The 23,310-nt window shown below is 62.6% G+C and overlaps 1 protein-coding gene across 4 annotated transcripts in view; it reads right to left on the reverse strand.

The window, feature by feature from the left end:
- Positions 1 to 22,995, reverse strand: part of SPTBN2 (spectrin beta, non-erythrocytic 2) — a 40,133-nt gene extending 17,138 nt beyond the window's left edge. For 2 of the 4 annotated variants that reach the window (XM_036416718.2, XM_036416716.2), the window contains exons 1-13: positions 13,370 to 13,786; positions 10,777 to 10,928; positions 10,238 to 10,411; positions 9,454 to 9,545; positions 9,249 to 9,329; positions 8,808 to 8,923; positions 6,200 to 6,312; positions 5,877 to 6,064; positions 4,653 to 4,770; positions 4,136 to 4,294; positions 3,311 to 3,613; positions 1,786 to 1,939; positions 718 to 1,588 (exon numbers count right to left, since the gene is read on the reverse strand). In XM_036416718.2, coding sequence (XP_036272611.1) covers positions 718 to 1,588; positions 1,786 to 1,939; positions 3,311 to 3,613; positions 4,136 to 4,294; positions 4,653 to 4,770; positions 5,877 to 6,064; positions 6,200 to 6,312; positions 8,808 to 8,923; positions 9,249 to 9,329; positions 9,454 to 9,545; positions 10,238 to 10,411; positions 10,777 to 10,928; positions 13,370 to 13,547 — 2,699 coding nt within the window. In that variant the 5' untranslated portion in view covers positions 13,548 to 13,786. Of the gene's footprint in view, positions 1 to 717; positions 1,589 to 1,785; positions 1,940 to 3,310; positions 3,614 to 4,135; positions 4,295 to 4,652; positions 4,771 to 5,876; positions 6,065 to 6,199; positions 6,313 to 8,807; positions 8,924 to 9,248; positions 9,330 to 9,453; positions 9,546 to 10,237; positions 10,412 to 10,776; positions 10,929 to 13,369; positions 13,794 to 15,888; positions 16,068 to 22,721 lie in introns of those variants that run through there. The other 2 variants (XM_036416717.2, XR_006740195.1) reach the window with 2 other exon arrangements.
- Positions 22,996 to 23,310: the final 315 nt, after the last annotated feature.

Genomic DNA, 23,310 nt, shown 5'->3' on the forward strand with positions numbered 1-23,310 from the left:
GTATTGTGGTTCTATAAAAAAAAACCAAAAAAAAAAACACGACCTTTCTATATGATTTTAACATTTATTATTCTGCAAATCAAGCTACTTCATGAGGTCAATCAGTGTCTCTCTCTAAAGCACATGTGTCAAACACAAGGCCCTCGGGCCAAATCCGTCCCGCCAGGCCTTGCAATGTGGCCCGCACCGCGCTGTCATCACTGCACTCCGCTGCGTTTCCATCACAATGACAGTTTATGACTGTTCAGTAAACCATTCGGCCCGCGATTTAGGCTGGATTTTAGATTTTGGCCCCTTCTCTGATTGAGTTCGACACCCCTACTCTAAAGGCTTATAGCGTCAAAGCCTTAGCTATTTTAAGTCCACACACACAGTTAAAAAGTAACTTTAAGAAGGCTTCCTCATACTTGTGGACGGAAGCATCCTGGAGAATGCAGAGATGCAATGATAACACTGGGGACTGGCTTCTGAAGAGGAAAATGAGTCAGACAGAGCCGGCGCTAACCACCCCGGACCCCAGGTGGTGGGCACACAGGAGCTGGCTGCACCACCTTTCCTGCTGTCGAGCGTGCTTAGCATTTTCCATGAAAACAGCAACCAAGAACCAGAACTCAGAGGGACAGAGCAAGAGCGGGCAGTTTCCGGGGAGACCCGCCGTGCCCCTCGCCGGCCCCCCTCCTCCCGAGGCCGTTCCGGGGGCGCCTGCGGGGGGCCTACCTCTGCTGCACCACCTCCAGGTCCTCCAGGCGCTCGGGCAGGCTGAGCGCGTTGAGCCACTGCTCCTTCTCCTCCACCCACAGCCCGCAGGCGCCCGCCTCGCTGAGCATGGTGTAGCGGGCCAGCGCCGCCTCCAGGGCCCGCGCGCGCTCGCCGGCCCGGGCCTGCAGCTCGGCGTAGTGCCGCTCCAGCGCGGGCGCCCGGCCCTGCACCTCGGGGCTGCGGCTCAGCGCCGGCGGCAGGGCGGCCGCCTGCTCCCGCAGGGCGTCCAGGGTGGGCCGGTGGCCCCGGACCTCCTCCTCCAGCGCCCGGTGCTGCCGGGCCAGGGCCTGCGTGGAGAACTCGTCGTGCCCCAGCTCCGGGCTGGACACCAGGCGCAGAGCGTCCTCCAGCCAGGCCTCCATGTCGTTGGCGTCCGCCTGGAACTGGTAGAGGCTGGCGGCCTGGGCCAGCCGCTGGGCCCGCTCCTCGGCCAGCGCCTCCAGCCGCTCCCACTGGGCGCGGAGCTCGGCGGCCCGGGCGGCGGCCTGGCCGGCCCCGGGGTGGCCCTCGGCCACCAGCTGCTGGCCCTGCTCCAGCGTGAGCCGCAGGGGCCCCTGGCGGCCGCTCATCTCGCTGCGCAGGGCCCGGTGCTTGTTGAGCAGCCGGAGGACGCCCGTCAGGTCCCGGCCGGTCTCCGCCGAGGCCAGCAGGTGCTGCTGCTCCCGCACCCAGGCCTCCGCCTCGCCCGCCTCCCAGAGGAACCGCCAGAGACGCCGGGACTCCTCCAGGCGCGCCCGCCGGGCCGCGGCCAGCCGGCACAGGGCCTCGTAGGTCTGCTCCAGCGTGGCCACCCGCTCGGACACCAGCTGCGGGTCGCACGGCTTGTACTCTGGAACGGCCAGGGTGCGGGGCTCAGAGCTGCCGCGTGGCCCCCTGTGGCCCGTCCACCTCCGGTCTCAGACCCCCACCCTGCTCCGCGGGGCTCCCTCCCTGTGTCTGTCACCCACCATCCTTCCCGGCTCACCCCAGACTTCCCAGTGTTGTTCCGAACGTTCCGGCCCATAAGGCTCTCCCTCCCGGCCTCACCTTTTTCGGGGTCGCAGAAGCGCAGGGCGGAGGCGCTCACGGCCCGCACCCGCTCCGCCTGCGCGGCGATGTCGGCCTCCACCAGCTCGTGCAGCTGCAGCAGGTCCTCCACGCCGGCTAGGTGCTTGCCCAGGTCCTGGGACTGCAGCCGGCCCTGCCAGGCACAGCAGGCACGTCGGTGCCCATCGAGAGCCCCCCGGGGCCTCCTCACCGGGCCTCTGCCAGCCCCGCCACAGACTGGCTAACCTCACCCCCTTTCCTGGGTCCTCTCCGGGCAGCTCCTGGCGTCACACCCATCTGTGAGCCCTCACACACACACACACACACACACACACACACACAGGGACGCCCCGTGTGCCCGCTGGCTGCCCAGAGCCCCTCTTCCCACGGTCACAGTGGCCTTCCTACAAACAGATGGAATTGCCTCTCCCCTTTTCAAAACCTTCTCATCGCTTTTAAGACTCCACGGCACTGTTATGTGTCTCTTCATGTCGATGTTTCTCTCTCTGTGTCTCGGTCTCTACCCCTCCCTTCCACTCTCTAAAAATCAGTGGAAGAATATCCTGGAGAAAAATAAAATAAAATATAAAAAAAAGCCCGGCCAGTGTGGCTCAGTGGCTGAGCGTCAGCCCATGAACCAGGAGATCACGCTTTGCTTCATGGTCAGGGCACATGCCCAGGTTTTGGGCTCGATCCCAGAAAGGGGGTGTGCAGGAAGCAGCTGATGGATGATTTTTCTCATCATTGATGTTTCTATCTTTCTCCCTCTCCCTTCCTCTCTCTGAAATAAAACACACACACACACACACACACACACACACACACACACATATTTTTAAAAAGGCTCCCTGTTACTATGAATAAAATCCAAACTCCTGCCCTAGCAGGAGGTGACTCAGTGGATAGGGCGTCGGCCTGCAAACCGATTCCAGTCCAGGCCACATACCCTCAGCTGCAGGTTCCTCCTAGGCCCAGGCCCTGGCCAGGGCTTGGGCAGGAGACAGCCCATCGATGTGTTTCTCACATCCATGTTTCTCTGTCTTTCCCTCTCTCTTACACGCTCCCTAAAAATGTCCTCAGGTGAGGTTAAACAACAACAAAAATAATAATCCCAACTCCTAGACCAGGCCTGCAGGCCCTAGTGAGCTGAGCTGGCCACCGCCTTCCTGTTCTCATTCCCCTGCCCCGCCCCGCCCCCTCTCGAGCTGGACGTGCCAGCTGCAGCGGCCAGGCCTCCTCTCCCCTGCTCTCCACGCTGGCTGCTGGCACCATTCTGAGCTCAGCGTGCAGGCACTCCCTCCGCAGCCCCGCTGTCTCCTCAGAGGGGCCACTGTGCACCTGCTCTTCTGTTTGCCGACAGGTCCATGTCTATCCCCCGTCCGCTCCCGCTGGGACAGGAGCCCGTGAGGACAGGGCCCGGCTTGCTCTGCTCCTCTCGCTGGGGACAGGGCCCTGCTCCGGAGCATCCTCTGTGCAGACCCGCTGCGCCCGGGAGGGACGGTCCCCCACCGTCCTGGCCGCGTACCTTCATCTCGTCCATCCAGTCCATGAGGTAGAGCAGGTCCTGGAACACCTTCTGCAGCTCCAGGTTGACCAGCAGCCGCTCGCGCCGGGCGGCCACCAGCTGCCGCAGGAAGTCCCAGAGCCGCGCCACGTTGTGCTGCCGCGCGGAGATGCGCTGGATGTCGTGGTAGCGCTCGGCGGCCAGCTCGGCGGCCACGGCGCCCACGGCCTGCACGCGGCCGCTGTAGGCCACGATGTCCGTCTCGATGGCCTCATGCTTCCGCACCGCCGCCTCCACCGCCGCCAGCTCCAGCCCGAAGTTGTCCTGGGACAGGGAGGGGAGGCGGGAGCTCAGCTCCCCCATTCCCCAACCCCTCTCACTCCCCAGCACCGGGGCTGCAAGATGCCAGCCCCAGGAGATGGCGCTCAGCTTCCTCTCCATCCCATCCCGTCCCGTCTCACCAGCCCTCTCTCCTGCTCAGGCCTCTGGCTCCCCGGATTCCTGGTCTTTGTATCCCCGTGATGGACTTCCTGTCCCATCAGCTCCCCCTTCCCTGCAGGCTTCTTACCCGCCACCCCCTTCCCCCTTCTCCCCGCAGCCCGGACAGACTGAGCCCCCTTCTCCCCGCAGCCCGGACAGACTGAGCCCTGTTCCCCTTCTCCCCGCAGCCCGGACAGACTGAGCCCTGCTCCCCTTCTCCCTGCAGCCCGGGCAGACTGAGCCCCCTTCTCCCCGCAGCCTGGAGAGACTGAGCCCTGCTCCCCTTCTGCCCGCAGCCCGGACAGATTGAGCCCCCTTCTCCCTGCAGCCCAGACAGACTGAGGGCCCCCCTTCTCCCCGCAGCACCTGGGCCACGAGGCGCTGGTTCTCGCTGAGCCAGGTCTCCCGCATGGCGGCCTTGCGGTCGAAGCGCGCGGCCAGCTGCTCCAGCTTCTCCTGGCGGATCAGCTCGGTGCGCAGTGCCAGCTCCCGCCCGTGCTCCGCCTTCTCCAGCCGCTCCCAGGCCTGCGGGGCGGGTCAGTGCTGGGCCGGGGCTGGGGGGGCCCTGGGGCTGGGCGCAGGGCCAGGCCAGGGCGCTCGGCCCCGCGCATCGGCGGGATGCCGTCAGTTAGAACCGAGGCATGGCGGGAGGCGGGACCCGAGGGACCGGCAACAACGGAAGCCACCGGATTTGTGTGTGGGGGGGGGGCGGGGGGTGACCCCTGTTACTTTTATTAACCCTCAGGCTGAACAAGAGACTAGGGCATGGCTTTATGACGGGAACGCACACGGAGAGGCAGAGGGAGGAGGGAGGGCGTGCGGGACGCAGGAGAGAATCGCGGGCAGCGGGCAGCAGGGCCGGAGCCAGGGGTGGGCCATGCACCTTGTTGATGTCCGAGATGAGCCGGCCCTCGCGGGGCGTGTACACCTTCTGGTTGTTGGCCCGCAGCTTGCTCTGGATGGTGAAGAGCAGCACTTCCAGATTCCCTTTCTCTGTGAACCTGGGCGGGAGGCCAGGCGGGGTCAGGTCAAAGGTCACGGGGTCGGGGGTCGGGGGGGGGAAACACAGGGTCTCCACGTTTTACAATGAAGTGTCCTCTGCCGCTTTTCTTCTCATGAAAGCCAGAGAATGCTGGTGCACAAGAGACCATACTTTAAAAACACCGGCCAGCACCCAGACACGCCCGTTCCCCGCTGGCCGGTCCAGGCCTCTCTCCCTGTGGGGCAGGCCTTGTTCCAAGGACTCCACACACAGTGCTCAGTTCTCCCTGCTACACCCTCCTGTGACCCCCATTCTCCAGATGAGAAAACTGAGGCACAGAGAGGGCAGCAACTCACAGCCAGTAAGTGGAAGAGCCAGGATTTGAACTCGGGCACTTTGAACCCAGACACTTAGCCCTTGGCTCCCTGTGGCCCACAGATAACCGTTTTGTGAACTGTCATGAGCATCTTTTCAGTCAATCGACACATTTCTTCAACATCACTGTCAGCGGCGGTGACTAATTTTTCTTTTACGAAGGTCGTGCTGGTGAACACCCTTGGAGCTACATCTTTGTTCAGTGCCCAGAAAGGGTTTTCTGGGCCAAATCGTTCCCTGGAATGTATGGGAATGGATGTTTCTCTGGGTTAATTCTGGCTTTGCAGCGGAAGCATACTAACTCCAAAAAAGCTCCATCATTGGAAAACAGACATTTTTAGCGTATACTGTATAGAACTGCCTAACAGCAGTTCCAGCCATACAAAGAGTTAATTTCTAAGATATATAGGGTGGCCCTAGCCAGATTGGTTCAGTGGATAGAGCGTCGACCTGTGGACTGAAAGGTCCCAGGTTCGATTCCGGTCAAGGGCATGTACCTTGGTTGCAGGCACATCCCCAGTGGGAGGTGTGCAGGAGGCAGCTGATCGATGACTCTCTCTCATCGATGTTTCTAACTCTCTATCCCTCTCCCTTCCTCTCTGTGAAAAATCAATAAAATATATTTTTAAAAAATCACTTAAGGATTTATTTGGGAACTGCCTCCAGGGCTTTGAGCCGAGGGGGAGCAGCCTCCCGAAGGGCCACGCTGACCAGCTCCTCTCGGCGGGCGAGCGGGGCGCGGGCACTCACTTGGGCGGCTTCTCCACGGTGCGGTAGGAGTTGAAGGACTGCAGCTGGTTCTGGACGCCGCTCAGCGAGTTGGCCAGCTGCCGGTCGTTGAGGGTCACGATGGTCTGCTCGATCCACTGCAGCAGCTCCGAGGCCAGGGACTCGTACTTCTCCACCAGGCGCTCGGCCTCCATGGCGTGGTCCAGCACCTGCCGGACAGCGACGTGGGGTCCCGCCCGCGGGCCCCGGCCGCCCCCGCAGCCCCGCCCGCCCCCGCGGAGGGGGTGAGGCCCCGAGGGGGCCTTCCCCGGCCCCGACGCCTCCCGCCCCGCGGTGGACGCTACCTTCCCGATTCTTTTGCCTTCCACCGCCAGGGCCTTCATCTTGGAGAAGTAGTGGTAATACGTGGCCACGTAGGTGATGATGGACTTCTCGTCCGGCTGGTCCACATTCACGTCTGGGGGGAGAGAGCACTCGGGTCAGGATTCCAGAAGGATCCCTGCCACGTGAACCTCTTACCTAAGGTGACCAGACGTCCCGATTTCTAACCATTTGTCCTGCGGAAAATCAGGACTTTTTTAAAAACGCCGCGGGACGCGGGACACATGGTTAGAAATCGGGACGTCTGGTCACCTTACTTTTTTTTATAATCTATTTTATTGATTTTTCTTTTTACAGAGAGGGATAGAGAGTTAGAAACATCGATGAGAGAGAATCATCGATCAGCTGCCTCTTGCACACCCCCTAGTGGGGATGTGCCCGCAACCAAGGTACATGCCCTTGACTGGAATCGAACCCGGGACCGTTCAGTCCGCAGCTCTATCCACTGAGCCAAACTGGTTTCGGCTGGTCACCTAATTTTTACCTCAACCCCCGGGCCCTCCCGGCCTCCAAGGTGGACATCTTGCCAGCTCCCTTCATAGCAAAAGGACAAATACACCATAGGAATTGAAAGGACATGAAAAGGTGACTTCCCCCCTCTTAGGAATAAGCAGAGCACAAAACTCAGAAACCCAAGGAGGCTTTTGCCAAATGCAGCTGATGGAGGAAGCAAGACAAGGAAGGAAACAGCATTCCCACGTGGGGATGGGGATGGGCTTATGGGCGCGAGAGATGTGTACGGAGTCAGAATACTCAGGGGCAGCGAGCAGAGGTCAGAATGGAGCCCCCGAACCGGGAATGTGCAGGGGAAAGGCCCAGGAGCCCCAGCAGCAGAGTGCGAGGCCGGTTCTCATGGCCTCAAGGGCACAGTCCAGGCTGTATCTGACCTCAAAGCCGAAGTTCAGCTGTGGCCCCGGAAGTAAGTGTCCATCAGGCCAAACCAGCTCCCACCACAGGGCCAAGGCTGCCTCTGACTCAGAAGCCTTGGGTTGTCTCCTCTCTCTCTCTCTCTCTCTCTCTCTCTCTCTCTCTCTCTCTCAGTCGAACCTGGGACCTTTCAGTCCGCAGGCCGACACTATCCACTGAGCCACACCGGTTAGGACTGGGTTCTCTTACTTAGGCTGACTGTATCCTTCCTAAAGGGAGGACTGGGGGCCGGAAGCCCTCCAGATCCCCTCTGAAAACTCGGAGAAGGCTGGAGCCGCAGAAGTTCCCGCAGGAAGCTGTGAGACATTGGCTTTCCTTACACGTCCTCTGTCCCAGCTGCGTGCGCTCCTCAAATGCTCTGCAAGGAGCCTGGTGCCCGGCCTCCGTTCATCGCTAGCTAGCTGGCGTTTGCCACTCCGGGTCAGAGGGCACAAGCCTTCACGCCTACTGCCCTGCGGTGGGCAGTGCCTTCCCAATTCCATGGCCAGAGCCTTCACCTTAGAAACAGTGACAGCAAGTAGCCACACGGGTATTGATTGAAGGGGGATGGAAAAAAGGGCAGAAAATAACCAAGACCCAAGAAAGACCCGGTGAGCTTAAGAGGGAGCGTCTCCTGCAGGAAGTCACTGGGCTCCTCCCTTCTTCCCTTTTCCGGCTGCACCAAGACTACTCTCTGCTCTCAGAGAGGCGGCGAGAACCGGGAAACCAGCTCTGGAGTTGGTGGGCGACCAGGCCTGCAGGGGAGGGCAGTTGGAGAAACCCAGGCCTGCAGGGGGGAGCAGTAGGGGGCGAGCAGGCCTGCAGGGGAGGGCAGTTGGGGAAACCCAGGCCTGCAGGGGAGGGCAGTAGGGGGCGAGCAGGCCTGCAGGGGAGGGCAGTTGGGGGCGACCAGGCCTGCAGGGGAGGGCAGTTGGAGAAACCCAGGCCTGCAGGGGGGAGCAATAGGGGGCGAGTAGGCCTGCAGGGGAGGGCAGTTGGGGGAAACCCAGGCTGCCTGACTGAATCTCAGCTCCACCGGCCAGCTGACCTCACAGGCCCCGGCTCCTCTTCCACCAGCCGAGGGCGGCAATGACACTGAGGTCAGAGGGCGCGCTGTGCGGGTCACGTCAATGAAAGCATGCCAAGGGCGGTGCCAGGTACAGAACAAGAGCCCAGTGGCCATTCCTGGTCTCATCAGCGTTAAGATCGGACCCACAGGGGCCCATCAGCAGGGTCCGCTGACCGTAGCCCTGCGCTGGCCGAGCCCTCCAGGTCACACAGCTTCACTCAGAACCCTACGGTTTGGGAACAGGAAGGGCCCTGACAGACCCCCTGGACCATCTTCTCGCTTTGAAGACGAGGAAACTGAGCCGCTGAGCCAGGTGACCGGCTCTGGGCCACAAAGCTGCCTGTGGCGGGGCTGGGACTAGCCTGGTGCCTCCGCTATTTCTGGCCCCGACTGCCTTTTCCCCCTGCAGCCCTCACATGCTTAAAACCAGGGTGTAGTTTTGCACCATGGCATTCACCCCGGTAGAGTGTGCTCCTCAGGGGCGGTGTTTAGCACGTACAGCCGTCGCCACCGGCTAATTCCAGAAACCTCCATCGCTCCCCAGAGAGGCCCCATCTGCTCGGGGGCTGGCACCGTGCGCCCACGGCTCTGCCCACCTTCGGGGTCCAGCAGCTTGGTCAGCCCCAGCTCCTTCTCGGCCAGGTTGAAGGCGTTCTGCAGGTTGTAGTGCGCGTTACACTTCTTCAGGGACTCGAAGTCCAGCAGGTCCGGCCTGGGACGGGAGGATTATTAGAAATGTCAAAAACACCGAAGGTCCTACAGAGGAAACGCCACGCCACCCCTTTCTTTATCCTAAGTTGCTACGTCCACTGTGTCCAGAGCCAGGCACCCCAGACCCACGCTCCCGGCGCCCATGCCCCTGGCTCCCCATCACAAGCCTTCCTGGCTGCACTGCGCCCCCAAATCCTGGCTCTTCTCCCAGCGCTATTGCTCGCCATGGCCATGGAGCGCCATCAACATGTGTGCGTGCCCCTGGGTTAGTTCCCCCCCCCCCCCCCACCAGCGGCTCCGACAGGCCCGCGGCCCCTTCTCCTCACCGGTGCTTGTGCACAATGGCGTTGAAGGCCAGCCCGTCTCTCCAGCTGGTGGTGAAGTTGTGCACGTTGACGTTGGGGTACCTATGAACAGAGAGGAAACGGGTCCAAGCCCTGTTCGAGGCAAGGCTCCTGGGCCCGCCCTGCCTGTGTGGCCCGGCCTCGCTGCCTCCCCCGCCCACGGCCCCGCTCCCCGCCGGCGCCTCACCCAGCCGTCTTCATCTGGCACCACAGCAGCAAGGCGTCCTTGGCGGACTTCTTCTCCTTGTTGTCTTCTGTTTCCACGCTGATGTCTTGGATCTAAGAGGGAAGGAAGGGAGACCTGACTCCCCGGACGGGAGCTCCCGGACTTATCAGAGAGGCTCCAAGGAAGGCGGCAGAAACTCTCTCTAGACCCTGTCACTGGGGTGCAGAGACGGAGCCTGGGGACCTTGCCCCTGGGCCAGTGGCCGCAGGGCCCGGGTCAAAGGGCTCTGCCGCGGCCGAGTGGGGCGGGAAGTCGGAGACCTTCCGGGGACCTTCGGGCGGGCGGGCGGGTGAACACCTGCTGAGAGCTGGGGTTCGAGGGTGAAGCGGACAGAGCCCTGCTCAGGGCTGGAAGGAGCAGAGGAGGCCACACCCGGGGAGGCCAGGAGAGAGTGGCGGCACAGGACCCGGGATGGGCTCTGCTCGGAGCAGAGGGTGTGGGGGGCTGGGAGGTAAGCAGAGGCAGAGGCAGAGGCAGAGGCACGGGGAGTGACCAGACCCAAGATGTGGTTCCCAAACCCTCGGTGGTGAAGAGCCAGTTTGTAAAACTTCCGGTCCCTCGTGGACCAACATGAGGTCCTACTGCTCATGCCCAGGACAGAGACCAGTCTCCACCCTGGTTAGCGAGGAGCGCCCCCTGATGGCCACACTGGGTCCCACCCCCTCCGCTGTCCAGGGATCCCGCCCCGAACGGACGGGCAGGGGCGGCTCCGGGAGCCACGCTGCGGGGCAGGGCGCCCGGGTACCTGGAACCGAAGGATGATGGTCCAGACCAGCCCCAGCGTCAGGCGGTGGTTCCCGTCCACGATGTCGTGGGAGCCCATGTTCTCCAGGTGCACCTTCTGCTCCTTCAGGAACTGCAGCGCCTTGTCCACGTTCTCCAGGCAGTGGATCCGCATGCGGCCCTTCGTGGGCTTTGGCTGCGGAGGGGCCGGGGACACATGGGCCTCCTGCTCCTCCCCTCCCGCCTCCCCGGGGCCCTGCTGTGCCCACCTGCCCCCTCGACCTCCCTCAGGGGCACGGGGGCAGCCTCGGGCCTGGGCCCAAGTCCACGGAGCCAACGCCGAGGCTGCAGAGGAGGCGGCTTGGGCCAGATTAAGATTCCCGAGGGAATTAACTGCACGCAGGGTGGGTGGGAGAAGAAACGTTTTCAATGGGGCCACTGTTCCCGCCTCCGTGAAGCAATGCTCCCGGGTAATCCACGGGGCAGAGCCTCAGCATGAACCCGGGGCCCGGGCCGGGCGGGCCCCCCGCAGACCGCCCCCTCTCCCCAGGGGCCGCTCACCAGTGTCTCCCCCGAGAGCACCTCCAGGAGCCTGAGGAGGCTGCGGCCGTCGCGGAGGTCGCTGTACAGGTCGCCCACACGGCAGGAGACCCGGGCCAGGTGCGAGTTCACCCACTTGGTGAAGGTTTTCTTCTGCACGGCCTCCCGCTCATCTGCGGGGGCAGCGGGGGGTCACGGCTGCGCCCCACACGCAGCGTTTCCAACCGCCAGCAGGTGGGGTTGTGGGGTCGTGGGGTGAGAGGCGGGACGCGAGGTCTGGGGACGGGGCGGAGGGAAGGAAGGCGGCCGGAGGGAAAATAACTGGAAAAGCAGGGAAGTGGAGAGACTGGAATGAGCCCGGCCCAGCAAGCGGAAGGACAAGGACGAGAGCCAGACGCATGCTGTGGGAAGGAAGGACGAGGAAGGGGAAGCTGGGAAACAGGAGGGAAGGGCTGGGACCCGGGGTCGGGGCGCGGCCAGGTAACAGTGGTGCGGCCGGTCCTTCCGCGCCCGGAGCCTCACTCTCCCCATCTGTAAAACGGGCATCGCACGTCCTGCGTCAGCAGGTCCCTGTGCTGGTGGACGGGCCAGGTGTGCGAGGTGCCCGACGAGCCTGTTCCACAGGCGCCAGCCAAGGCCAAGGGCGGCGCTTGGCCCCGCGGGCCCTGGGGCTGCTCTCTCCGGGCGGCGGGCAGAGGGGAGGGTGCGGACATAACGTACAGCAGCGGCTCTTGCAAGTGGCTACTAGAATAAGGTGACCAGGCGTCCCGCTTTTGGCGGGACAGTCCCGATTTTCAACAATTTCCCCCTCGTCCCTCGGCGTTTTAAAAAAGTCCCGAAGCCGGTGTGGCTCAGTGGTAGAGCGTCGGTCTGCGGACTGAAAGGTCCCAGGTTCGATTCCGGTGAGGGGCATGTACATTGGTTGTGGGCACATCCCCGGTCACGGGTGTGTAAGAGGCAGCTGGCCGATGTCTCTCTCTCGTCGACGTTTCTAGCTCTCTATCTCTCTCCCTTCCTCTCCTTTAAAAATCAATAAAATATATTAAAAAAAAAAAAAAGTCCCAGTTTTTGGAAAGATTGGAAAAATTCCAAAAATGGGGACTTTTTTTTAAAAAAAAAGGCGCGGGACGTGGGAAAATTGCTGAAATTCGGGACTGTCCCGCCAAAAGCGGACGTCTGGTCACCTTGGACCAGGAGGATGTGCAGGACAGACCGCAGGCTGCCAGGGCCAGCTCGCTCTCCTGGTGTCCCCGAGGTGGGCTCCCTCAGAGGGCCACAGGGATGTGGTCCCAGGGCACCCACCTTCCAACACCGAGGAGAGAAAGCAGACCTTGAGGTGGGGGCCAGGGAGAGAGCGAGCCCGAGGAACACGGGTGCGCGTGAGGCGGAGCCGGGCAGAGGCAAGCGCCAAGGATCTCAAAAAAGGAGGACACGTCCTGCGGCCTGGTCCACGGGAGGGCGCTGCGAGGGATGCTCCCGCTGCACCAGGAAAGGGAAACTAAAAAGACAGTGTGAGGGGGACGCGCAGGCCCCTGCACGCGGCTCGGTCACCGAGGTTCTGTCCGTCCGGAGCCCCGTGCGAGGACCCAGCCCCGGCGGCCGGGACCTGCAGAGCCACTTTCGCTTCCCTCTCAGCACCAGCACCTCAGGAACCGAGAGGACTCATCCCTTAATCTCGCATTCCTCCGCACCTCACCCTCGAAGCGCACGGCACGCCCGTGTCTGGTCCTGTCTCTCCTGCCTCCAGCCCTGCGCCTGGGCCAGCCTGGGTGCTAGCAGCGGCCCGGGACCCAGGGCGCTCCGGGGCCTCCTCTCAGGGTCTGCCGACTGAGCCAGGGGTGTCCCGGACCCCCTGCCGCTCCCGGGTCCCCAGGGTGTCCCCGCCAGGCACCCCGGGGGGCAGGCCGTTTGGGCCCTCGGACAGGATGACGGGGAAGACGCGCGGACGCTGGCGGCCGGGAGAGCAATGTGCACAGCCCGGCACCAGAGACAGATGTCACTTCACCAGGCGTCCGCGGCATCCACAGACACCCCCTGCCACCCGCGGCGGCTTCCAGAAGCGCACAGAAACTCGGGGCCAGACGGACCCGCGCCTGCTCAGACTCATACCGGAGCCTGCCCGCACCAGCCCCCTTTGACACGCTGCCCAGCTCCCACACAGGCTCAGGCCCACTCAGAACGCGGGCAACGCCAGCGAGCCTGTTCCCGGGCCTCCGGCTCCCTGCCCTCTCCTTCCCAGACACCGGCAGGCCCTCCTTCAGACCCGCTGCCCATGAGCGTCTCAGCGGGACCTCGGCGAGGCCTCCTGTTGGCCGACCCGGGCGCTGCCCTGCTCAGCCCGCCGGCTGCCGGCCGCCCCCGTGGTCACTGCATTCCCGGGGGACCTCGCGGTCACACCCACTCCCACATGCACAGCCCTTCCAGCGGGTGGGTCGCAGCCTCCCCTTGCTGTCAGCATCTGCGGATTTCCTGGCCACTTGTAATGACTCCCCTGGCACACCGGCTCCCAGCACCAACGCCTGAGTCACAGCCGGCGTGCCACCCGCGTTCTCCTCCCTGGCTCCCCTCCCCGCGCCCGGACCCCTCCGCCCCTCTCCCCGGGCCCGGAGCTCACCTTGCAGCTGTTTGAAGCGGCCGTCCAGCACACTGGCGTACTGAGCGGGGTTAATGAAGGCAGCCGGCGAGAGCAGGAGGCCCCCGGGGTTCTGGGACCCCTCCACCGCCTCGTAGTAAAGCTCCTCAGCCCCGTTCAGGCTGTGCCCCGGCCCCCTGCTCACGCCGTTCCCGTTCATGGTGCCCGCTGCCTCCTACACAGCTGGGCGCCCAGCGTCCATGCCCTGCCCGCACGGGGGCGGGGGCGCAGGGTCAGCCTGCCTGGAGCCTGGGATCCCAGAGGCTGGGGCCCCGGTGGTGGTGAAGGGGGGTGGTCCGCTTAAGGCGTTAGAAAAAGGAGTTACAGGATGCCTGGGTCCCCCGACGCCCAGACAAGCAGCAGGGCACACCTGGCTGTGGCTGGGGAGACAGAGGCGGCTCCAGACAAACAGGTTGGACAGTGCCGGGGGAGGGGTGGAGGCGGAGCCGCCGCTGGGGCAGGGCCAGGCCCCGGGGGGCGGAGGCGGGAACTGCAGGCCTCTGAGACCTGCCCGTCAGGCCTAAGAGGCCGGAAAAGCCAGGAGAGGATTCCCCCACAGTGAGTCCTGCTTCCCAAAGGGGTTCAGCCGTGACTCTGGGAGGTCCCCCTGCAGGACATGGGCATTTAAAAAATATATATTTTATTGGTTTTTTTACAGAGAGGAAGGAAGAGGGATAGAGAGCTAGAAACATCCATCAGCTGCCTCCTGCACACCCCCCACTGGGGATGTGCCCACAACCAAGGTACATGCCCTTGACGGGAATCGAACCTGGGACCCTTCAGTCCGCAGGCAGATGCTCTATCCACTGAGCCAAACCGGTTAGGGCAGGACATGGGCTTTGATCCCCAGCTCAGAGAGCAGAGAAAGAGAAATTCCTTACGCCCCTGTATCTGAAATCCCTGTTCTGCTCCCACTTGTCATCATCGCCTCCAGTCCCACCCCTTTCCCGACACTGGGCCCCAGGGGCCCCCGCCAGGCCAGCCCAGGCCCCCAGGACTCCCACCGCTGAGCGATCTGCCAGACTCCCTTCCTACCGGCTCTAGGCTCCAGCTCTTTCCCCTACAGCCCCCCCCCCCCTTCCCCGCCTCTCCCCTCCGCATCCATTCAGCATCTGTCTGGCTCTACTATCGTGAGGTGCAGTGCAAAGCAGAGCTCATAGGAGAGGCCTCCTCAGAGGGCCAGGGGCAGCGTGGGCGCACAGACATCGCACGGGTCCTGGGAGCGCATGGCGTGTGCTCAGACGTCAGGACAGCTCCGGAGGCCGCATGCAGCCAGAGCCGGACCCCAGGCAAACTCTCCCCCACACCCCGTGTCTCTGTCTTCTCCCACCCACAGGGATGGGTGTTCCCCAGCCAGCCTGAAGACCCAGCCCGGACAGAGAAGCCCGCGAGGAAAGGATAAGGGGTCCCCAGGAGCTGTGCCACCCCGTGGGGGGCCTCACCGGTGCTGAAAGAATTGCCCGAGAGTTAAAAACCCGGGGCCTGGATCGTAGGTCTGAGGATTCTAACCCAAGCGCCCAGGAAGGGAACTGGCAGTCGAGCTTGTAAAAACGGCCCGGTGGATTCTGTGAGAATGTGGCCGGGTTTGGGAACCACCCCCGACAGGGTCTCCCTTCTCCCAGGAAGCCACCCGGCCCACGCCGGGAGCACCGCCTCTCAGGAGGGAGTAGCTGGGACCTCTCCCACTGCACTTGGCGGGGAGGCCAGTCAGCCAGTGGGAACGGCACGGGGGGATGGAGGGGGGCAGTCTGCTGGGGTGGGTAGTCTCGGGGTGTGTGGGTGACTCAGCCCCACGGGGGCCAGGCCATCCGCTAGGAGTGTCAGGTGGCAGCCGCACTCTTGTCGCCATGACAACTCCTCCCAGGGAACGCAGGGAGGCCCGTCCAACGGGTTTGTTTGAGTTCGGAGGAGCCTAAGGGGAAAGCCCAGGCCGGAGGGGAGGGCAGGGGCCAGGCAGAGAGCAAACCCAGGGACAGGAGAGGGCACCTGCTCCAGGGAAGAGGGAGGTGGAACAATGGAGGAACAGGCGGCAGGTGGAGGGAGCAGGTGGGGAGGGAGAGGGGAGGATAATGGGCGGGTGGGTGTGGCGGGGAGAGAACAGGTGTGAGAGGTGACAGCGGGAATCAGTGAGGACACAAGGGGACGAAAGGTGAAGGAGAGGTGGGTGGAAGCCAACAGCAAGACTGAGTGCAACAGAACGGAGGCCATGACTCGGGGACAGAGGCCAAGAAGTCAGCGGTGTGCGGAGGGGAACACAGCTCCGTCCCAGAGTCAGCGGGCCCTCCCTCCGCTGGGGCCGGGGGAGCTGGGGCATGTTCTGGGTTGCGTGGTGTTGGTTCTGAAGGCCGGAGCTGGGGGCCAGGGTCTTGACAGGGCGACCTGGATTGGCCACGTCCGTCAGCAGCTGAGGAAGGCTGCCCTCCCGTGAAGCTAACGGCCTCCCCGTGACAGGCTTCCGTCCCCAGCGTCCTCAGCATCTCCCGGGCCTCCCCACATCTCACCTGCCAGGGCCTTGATCCGAGACCTCTCAAAGAGGCGGGCGGAGCTGCTGTCATTGTCCCAGTCCGAGTCGGGCAGGTCCCAGCGGTTGTTGATGTCGCTGTACTGGCCCTGGATCTCCAAGCTGTCGAAGTCTGTGGGTGACAGGGTGCTGCTCATGGCGGCGGGAGGTCTCCTGCTCCTGCAAGGGGGGATATGGCTGATGGGGGGCATCGTGGGGCCACCGAGCCCACCACGCACCCCGTGCTTCCCTCCTCCTGCCCAAGACCCGCTCGCTCTCCCGATGGCCAGCGATGGTGGTGGCTGGTCTTTCTGTCCGTGGAATTGAGCCCCCGGTGCAGAGGGCACACGCTCCTGGTGGGGGCCAGGATGCAGTGGAATGCCCAGGAAGGCAGCAGTGGCCCAGAGCGAAGCAGTGGGCGGGGAGGGCTCCAGGGCCTCGGGCCCGGGAGGGACCATGGACAGAGCTGGGGCTGACGGTGGCGATGCCCTCAGCATGGTTCGGGACGGCAGTGCATGCACCAGGGTAACTGCAGGGCGCAGTTGGGGGCCCCTGGAGCCATAATGAGCGCAGACTAGAGTTCTTTTACTCCCAGGTGAGTCCCTCCTCTACATAAGACCGCCTCCTAGGCCCTGCAGGCGGTTTGAGATGGAAAGACGGAGATCCTGCTCTCGAGCTGAGACGCATCTCTGAGGCACCAGGAAGAGGGATGCCCTGATGGTGCCCAGGAGTTCAGAGGAGGACACAGTACGGTTCTCTCTCCTTCCCCCCACCCCCTTTTTTTTTCCTAAAAATTTTGTGACAGGGAATACGTACTAGGTGCTTGGTAAATGCCAGCTGTGACACATGCATCACCCCATCAGAACCCATGGGTCCATTATCATCCCCATTTCTCAGATGAAGAAGTTGCACCGTGAACGTTAAGTCACGGTTCAAGGTCACACAGCTGGAAGGGGCAGAGCTGGGTTTTGACGCTGAATTTCTCTAGTGACCTTGGAGGACAAGCTCGCAATCACAATGTTCACATGTTGTAAGCTCCCGGGGGCTCTTATTCCTCGTTCCCTTCCAGGGCCCAGGCTGGGAGATCAGGACCAGCGTGCTTGCCAGAGCAACTTACAACTCTACGTTACGCAAACTCTGTCCTTCTCAAAACCAACCAATGAGCTTCAGGTTAGCTGCTAGGGAATTTAAAAAAACATCTACCGTCCAAAGTTCCCGTGTAACTCAGCATTCAGCGGCCATCCAAGGCAATGGAGGGGTTGGCTGGATCTGGAACTGTATCTGAACCCCAAATTTCTGCATTACTCACTGTCCTAGTACCTCTCAAATACAAAGATACATGTTACTCCTTAGTAGCCCTTCCTAGGGTCAGGGCTGTGATCTTGGCAGTTTCTGGTTCTGGAGAGGAGGTACAGTGTGTGTGTGTGTTTCTCGTGTGGTTTGGGGAGGAAGAAGGCGTGGGCGGTGAGATGTGAGTGGGTAGGGAGGTGTGTTCCCACGGGCACCGAGGCAGAACTTGGCTTCTGTCGTTAACCGGTTCCCTGAAGCTGAACCTGACCCACGTGAAGGTCAGCACTGTCTGCCCCGTCCCTTTCTCCCGAAGAGAAAGCGCGCACAGGACTTCCCCGGGGGGTAGCCCCGATGAGGAGAGAGGAGCGAAGGTCTGGGCTCCTAGATTTGGGTTTTCACTCCTGTAACAGAAGCTTACTTTCATGAGGCCTCCTCTCTCATGTTAAGTCCACCGTTTCCCTACCAGACTTTTCTGAATTTGCTCTGTAAATATTTATATAAAAATAAACTCCAGGTCAGGGTTGAGTCACCCTGAGCAAAGAGTGGCGTGGGCCAGGCATGACCCGAGCTAGTCACCTCTCGCTGGACAGGGGAGCAGCCTACAGCCAGGGACCTTTTCGATTCCGTTCTTCTCAGCCCTTCCCCAGCGGCCACGCGCACGCTCAGCTTTGGGATGGACACTCTCCCTGCACACACCTCCCCTCGAAAACTCCTCCGTGCATGCCCCCTGGTCTTCTGTTCCCATGCCCCCTTTCCTTAGATCAGGACTCACAAACGCACTAAAGCCAGTCCCCCAGCGAGTGGCCAGCAGACTGGTTCATAAATAACTGATCTGGATTCCCCCAGCTGGGCCTGCGTTTCCCATTTCTCTCTAGGCCCCACGACCCCCTTTGGTCTCCTTCCCGGCCGCCTGCCCGGAAGGCCTGAGAGGACTCCAAACCCTGCTCCACGCCTTTGTGCCCACAAAAAGCAGAGACGTAAAGAAGCGGACTGACTGCCTGGCCAGGCCTGCAAGCTGCTGTGTGTCCCTGGGCCACCCCTAAGCTGGCAAGAACCTCAAGGTGGACTGCTCTGGCTTCCTTTTGGGGATCCAACGTGGTCCGCCCAAGGAATCCTATTGGGGCCCAGCCTTCACAGGATCCAGACTTCCCAGCAAGGGCTGGCTGTTATAGTCTCTATGTGGAATCTTTATTTTTCTTTTTAAAAATATATTTTATTGATTTTTTTACAGAGAAGAAGGGAGAGGGATAGAGAGCCAGGAACATCGATGAGAAATATCGATCAGCTGCTTCCTGCACACCTCCCTCTGGGGATGTGCCTACAACCAAGGTACATAACCTCGACTGGCTGGAATCGAACCCAGGACGCCCCCAGCCTGCAGGCCAACACTCTATCCACTGAGCCAAACCGGTCAGGGCTATGTGGAATCTTATTATTTGGGAGAAAGAATGGAGTTGGAACCTCCCCTTTTTCCAAATAAAAATTCAGCCACTCGAATGGGCCTTTGGCCAAATCAAGTTTTGACATACATGTCTTGTGTCCTAAGTTTCTGGAGATGTTGCCATATAGGAAAGGAGCAGGGCCCGGCTGGTGTGGCTCAGTGGTTGAACCTGTGAACCAGGAGGTCATAGTTCGAGTCCTGATCAGGGCACATGTTCGGGTTGAGGGCTCAATCCCCAGTAGGGGGCGAGCAGGAGGCAGAAGAACAATATTCTCTGTCATCCCTCTATCTGTCTCTTCCTCTCTCTGAAATCAATAAAAACACACTTAAAAAACAAACAAAGCAACAACAACAAAACAACGAAAAAAAGGAAAAGGAACCGAGATGGCACTGGTGTCTGTAGGTCACAGCTCCTCCTCAGGCTCCCTGCTGGCACTCCAAGGAGACGATCCAGTAGACGTGCACGTGAAAACACTGCTCTCTGCTGGTTCCGAGGCCCTGTCTCCCGGTTTCTGAGTTTGGGTTTTCGAGCATTTGGGCTGTGCAGTCCCTGGACTCGGGGAGAATGTGCTGTGTTCCCTGCCTGTGTTCCCGCTGCCATCTCTGAGCCGCACAGCTGTCTATTCGAGCGCGTTCTACACAGGTCCTGCTCTGGTTCCTTCTCACTGAGCGCGTCATTGCCTGCCTACGATCTGGGTCTCCGGGCTCAGGTATCCTCAGTCTGCCTGCCCCCTCCCCAGCCCCCCCACCGCCCAGGACCCCCCCGTCTGTCTCTGCACCGGAGACTGGTCCACCTGCTCCTCCACCGTGGGTTCCTGAACGCTGGCGAGAGGGTGGCACGGCAGCTAATCCCACTTACGGGGCACGGGCACTTTATTCTTAGCCGCTGACCGCGAGGCTGGACCCAAGTAGCTTACATTGTTCCTGCTGCAGCAAAGCCAGCTTCTGCCGGCTGCAAGCTGGGGCCCTGCTACATCCGCGAAGCCTCCGGACTGCTCAGCCGGTGCATCCTCACGGCAGCTGCTCCCCCCGCCCCCCGTCCCCCCTCTTCCCCTTTCCCCCTGTTAGCTGGCGTTCAAAGCTAGAAAGCCTATCCCTGGGGCTAGAGCCTGTCTCATTCCCTAATTCCTCCTCTCACCACATCCTCCTCCTGATTAATTCTTTACCTCCCTCGGAGCTGATCTCTCCCGCTCTGCTCCGGCGGCACCTCAGCTGGCTGCTATTATGGCACCGATCACGTTGTGCTGCCGTTCGTTGTTTATGTGTCTCTGCTGCTCCACTTCTAACACAGCGAGGACAGGGCCTGCGTTCTCCACGCCCAGCACAATAGATATTTAATAAAGATAGATCGAATTGAAGAGGCCATAATTTTTTTTTTTTTTTTTTGCCTTTGTATTAATGTCCTTCTTAAAGCTACAGACAAGCCAAAGGGAAGAATGAGATGGGCCAGAGAAGCCGCTCTGCGGAGGTCTGTCAGGGTTGAGCTCTACTGTCCAGGCCCACGGAGGCTCAAACGGGCATGAATCACAGCTGGGGCGGCCGGGGGAGGCATGGAAACAGATCACGGGGCCTGCCCCTGGAATCTCGGATAGCGTAGGCCTGGGGTGGGGCTTGGCAATCTGCATTTCTGCCCTGTTCCCAGGTGACATGAGAGCTACGGTCTGGGGCCCGCACACGGGGGGCCATGCTGTCCAAAGACAAGGAGCAGCCAGGGCTGGTGAGAGGAGCCACAGGGCTGAGGAGACACAGCGTCCAGGGGTCCGGGTGCCCTGAGGTCAGTGTCCCATGCTCAACCCAAATATAGCTTCCGCTCCGAAGCCTCGCGACCCACAGGGAACCCAGAGCCTCGGGCGCGGGAGGAAAATGAAGACGGATGGAGCTCGGGAGCTAACGAGACAAATTGAGCTGATGTCCTGACACGGGCGAGTCACAGATGTGAGGGGAGGCTGTGGCCGTGAGGCTGCGGGGAGGGGAGCGGGGCACATGAGCCGGATGAATAATAGATGGGAAGCGATGGGGACTTTGGCAAAGTACAAATCTCATCTGACTCAGAGTCGGAGAGGAGCGGCACAGAGCGAACAGGAAAGGGCCTCACCGGTACCCTCGGGGCTCCTGGAAGAGCAGAAGGAAGAGGTGCTCCAGCAGCGGAGGGTCTGGGAGGCAAACAGAACCCCATGTGACACTCCAGCCGGTTCCTCACGAAGCAAGCAGAGGAACTCGGCTCGGGGCGAAGAGAGGAGCTGCATTTCCGTGTGATCTCCGTTAGGACCCTCTCCTGGGGCAGAGCCATTCAGACTAATTTTCACGCCCTTTGCTCCCGCGGGTTTCCCCAGTCTCTCTGAGGGACAAGCCTCAGGCTCGCCGTAGCTTTTCCCTCCCTCATCCTTTGCTGTTCTGCCTGTGCTGAGAGGCTGCCAGCACCTCAAGCTAAGACACATCCCTGGCGCTCCCGCTGCCCCCTTCATCTTCAGGGAAAACTGGTTTGTGGGTGCCCTGTCCGTGTCTGGACCGGCTCCCGGTGCTGCAATGTGGCGGCTTGTGGAAGGGGCGGGCGGGGAGCAACAACTCAGGGAGACAACACGTAGCAGGTTAGGGCAGGGGCCAGCCTGCAGCCAGACAAGCCCGCAGTGCCACGGGGTTAGTGGGGGGCAGGCCCCCGGAGCCCGATGGGTGGGCGGTGAAGGCCGCATGTGGTGCTGGAGCTGGAGCAGCCCAGGAGGAGGCCTCGCCAGGCAGTTCTGTGCGGGGTGGACCCCAAGCCCCCTGGACGTCTCGGCCGCAGGGACCCCTCACCCCCAGCCTCCCCATCGCCCCAAGGGGCTGCACTCTCGCTCCGCCAGTGTCTGGGGCGCCAGAGCCCGCTGCGTCCCCTTCCCACACCCACACCGCGCCGAGCATAAGGGAGAGCACGGGGCAGCTGCTCCGAGGGCCCCCGTCGGCCCCCGGGGGAAGCCGGCTCAGTGTCCGCAGCGCCTGGACCGGAGCCGGCCCGTCCGTCCGTCCGTCCGCCCAGGAGCCTCCAGCGCGAGCGGCCGGCGCTGTCAGACGCGCTCCGAGCCCCGGCGGCCGGACCCTGCGCGCGCCGGTCACCCCCCCTCCCAGGCTCCCCTCCGGGCCCCGGGAGGCCCGCCCGCACCCCGCACCGGGCGCCCGGCCCAGGATCTCCATCCCTTCCGGCGCCGGGCGGGAGCTGAGACCGGAGCCGCATCCTCCCCGCCGGCTCCCGGGTCGGCCCGGACCCCGACCCCAGCGCCAACCCCAGCCCCAGCCCCAGCCCCGACCCAGCCCCAGCCCCAGCCCCAGCCCCAGCCCCAACCCCGACCTCAGACTTCGACCCCGACCCCGACCCCAGCGCCAACCCCAGCCCCAACCCCAACCCAAATCCCGACCCCGACCCTAACCCCAACCCCAGCCCCAGCCCCAGCCCCAACCCCAACCCCAACCCCAAGACCAGTTCCAACCCCAATCCCGACCCCAACCCCAACCCCAGTCCCAGCCCCAGCCCCAGCCCAGCCCCGGCCCCGCCGCCCGCCGCCCGCACGCGGCTGCACAAAGCGCCGGCCGCCCCGCGGACAAAGCGCCCGGGACGGACCTACCTCGCGGAGCGGGCGGCGCGGGCGGCGGGGGCGCTGGGCGGCGCGGCGCCTGCAGCCCGGCCACGCGCGGCGCCCGGAGGCGGCGGGGCGGGCGGCGCTGTCACGGGGCGCGGGGCGCGGGGTGCGGGGCGCGGGGGGTGCGGGGCGCGGGGCGCGGGGGGCGCGTGGCGGCGGCGGGGCTGCGGCGGCGGCAGGAGGACAATGGCTTCCCCGCCGCAGGCCGCCGGCTCCCGCGGGAGGCCCGGGACCATCTGGAGCCGCGGCCCCGCGGGACCCGGGCCCGGCCCGAAGCGCCCCCTCCCCGCCCGGCGCCATGGCAACGGCGGCCCCTCTCGGTCCTCGGCGCGGCTTCCCCGTCCGGGGTCGCTGACCTTCCCCGGGGCCAACGCATGGGCGGCCGGGCGCCCGGCTCCCAGCCCCCTCCCCGCCTCCCCGCGGGGGCCCCTGCGACCCCGCCTTCCGGCCACCCCCAGGCCGCCCGGCGCCCCTCCACCCTCCGCCGCTTACCGGCTGGGTCTCCGCAGTTTGCACAGCCCACCTTTGTCCCTGCTCCGGTTTCCGTCCACAATCTGACCCCCCAGGACGCGCAATCCTTCCTCTAACGGCAGTCACCGCCCAGGAGGCTCCCGATCTTCAGTCTCCGTTTTCCTGGTCAGATTTTCCTCTTCCAGCGCCTCCAGCTCATCTCCTCTCAAACGCGTCTTCCACCCATCCCCGCTCCCTCCCGTGCTCCGGCGGGCAGGTAGGCCGGCTCTCTCCCCCCCAGCATCTCCATGGTGCATGCGATGGAGACCGCCTGCTCACAAATCAGATTCTCAGAACAGTCATCCCTGCAGCTCCTTCCCAGCTCCCCTCCTGTATCAGCCAGAATACCGGCCTACTCACCGCCTTAAGAGGGGGTGGGGGCGGGGAGGGACATTTCTGGGCCTGGCACCGCTGGGTTTCTCCTTGGTCATGAGCTAAATCTAAAGTGAACTGCGATTTGCTTGGGAAGAGAAAAGAATTAGGCCCCAATAATAGCAAAGTTAGAAAGTGCCCTGTTTGCACTAACAGCACAGTATCGTGTGTGACCCCCCCATCCCCACTCCAGCTTAAA

Source organism: Pipistrellus kuhlii, unplaced genomic scaffold (genome assembly GCF_014108245.1).
Source record: "Pipistrellus kuhlii isolate mPipKuh1 unplaced genomic scaffold, mPipKuh1.p scaffold_m20_p_56, whole genome shotgun sequence".
NCBI lineage: Eukaryota > Metazoa > Chordata > Mammalia > Chiroptera > Vespertilionidae > Pipistrellus > Pipistrellus kuhlii.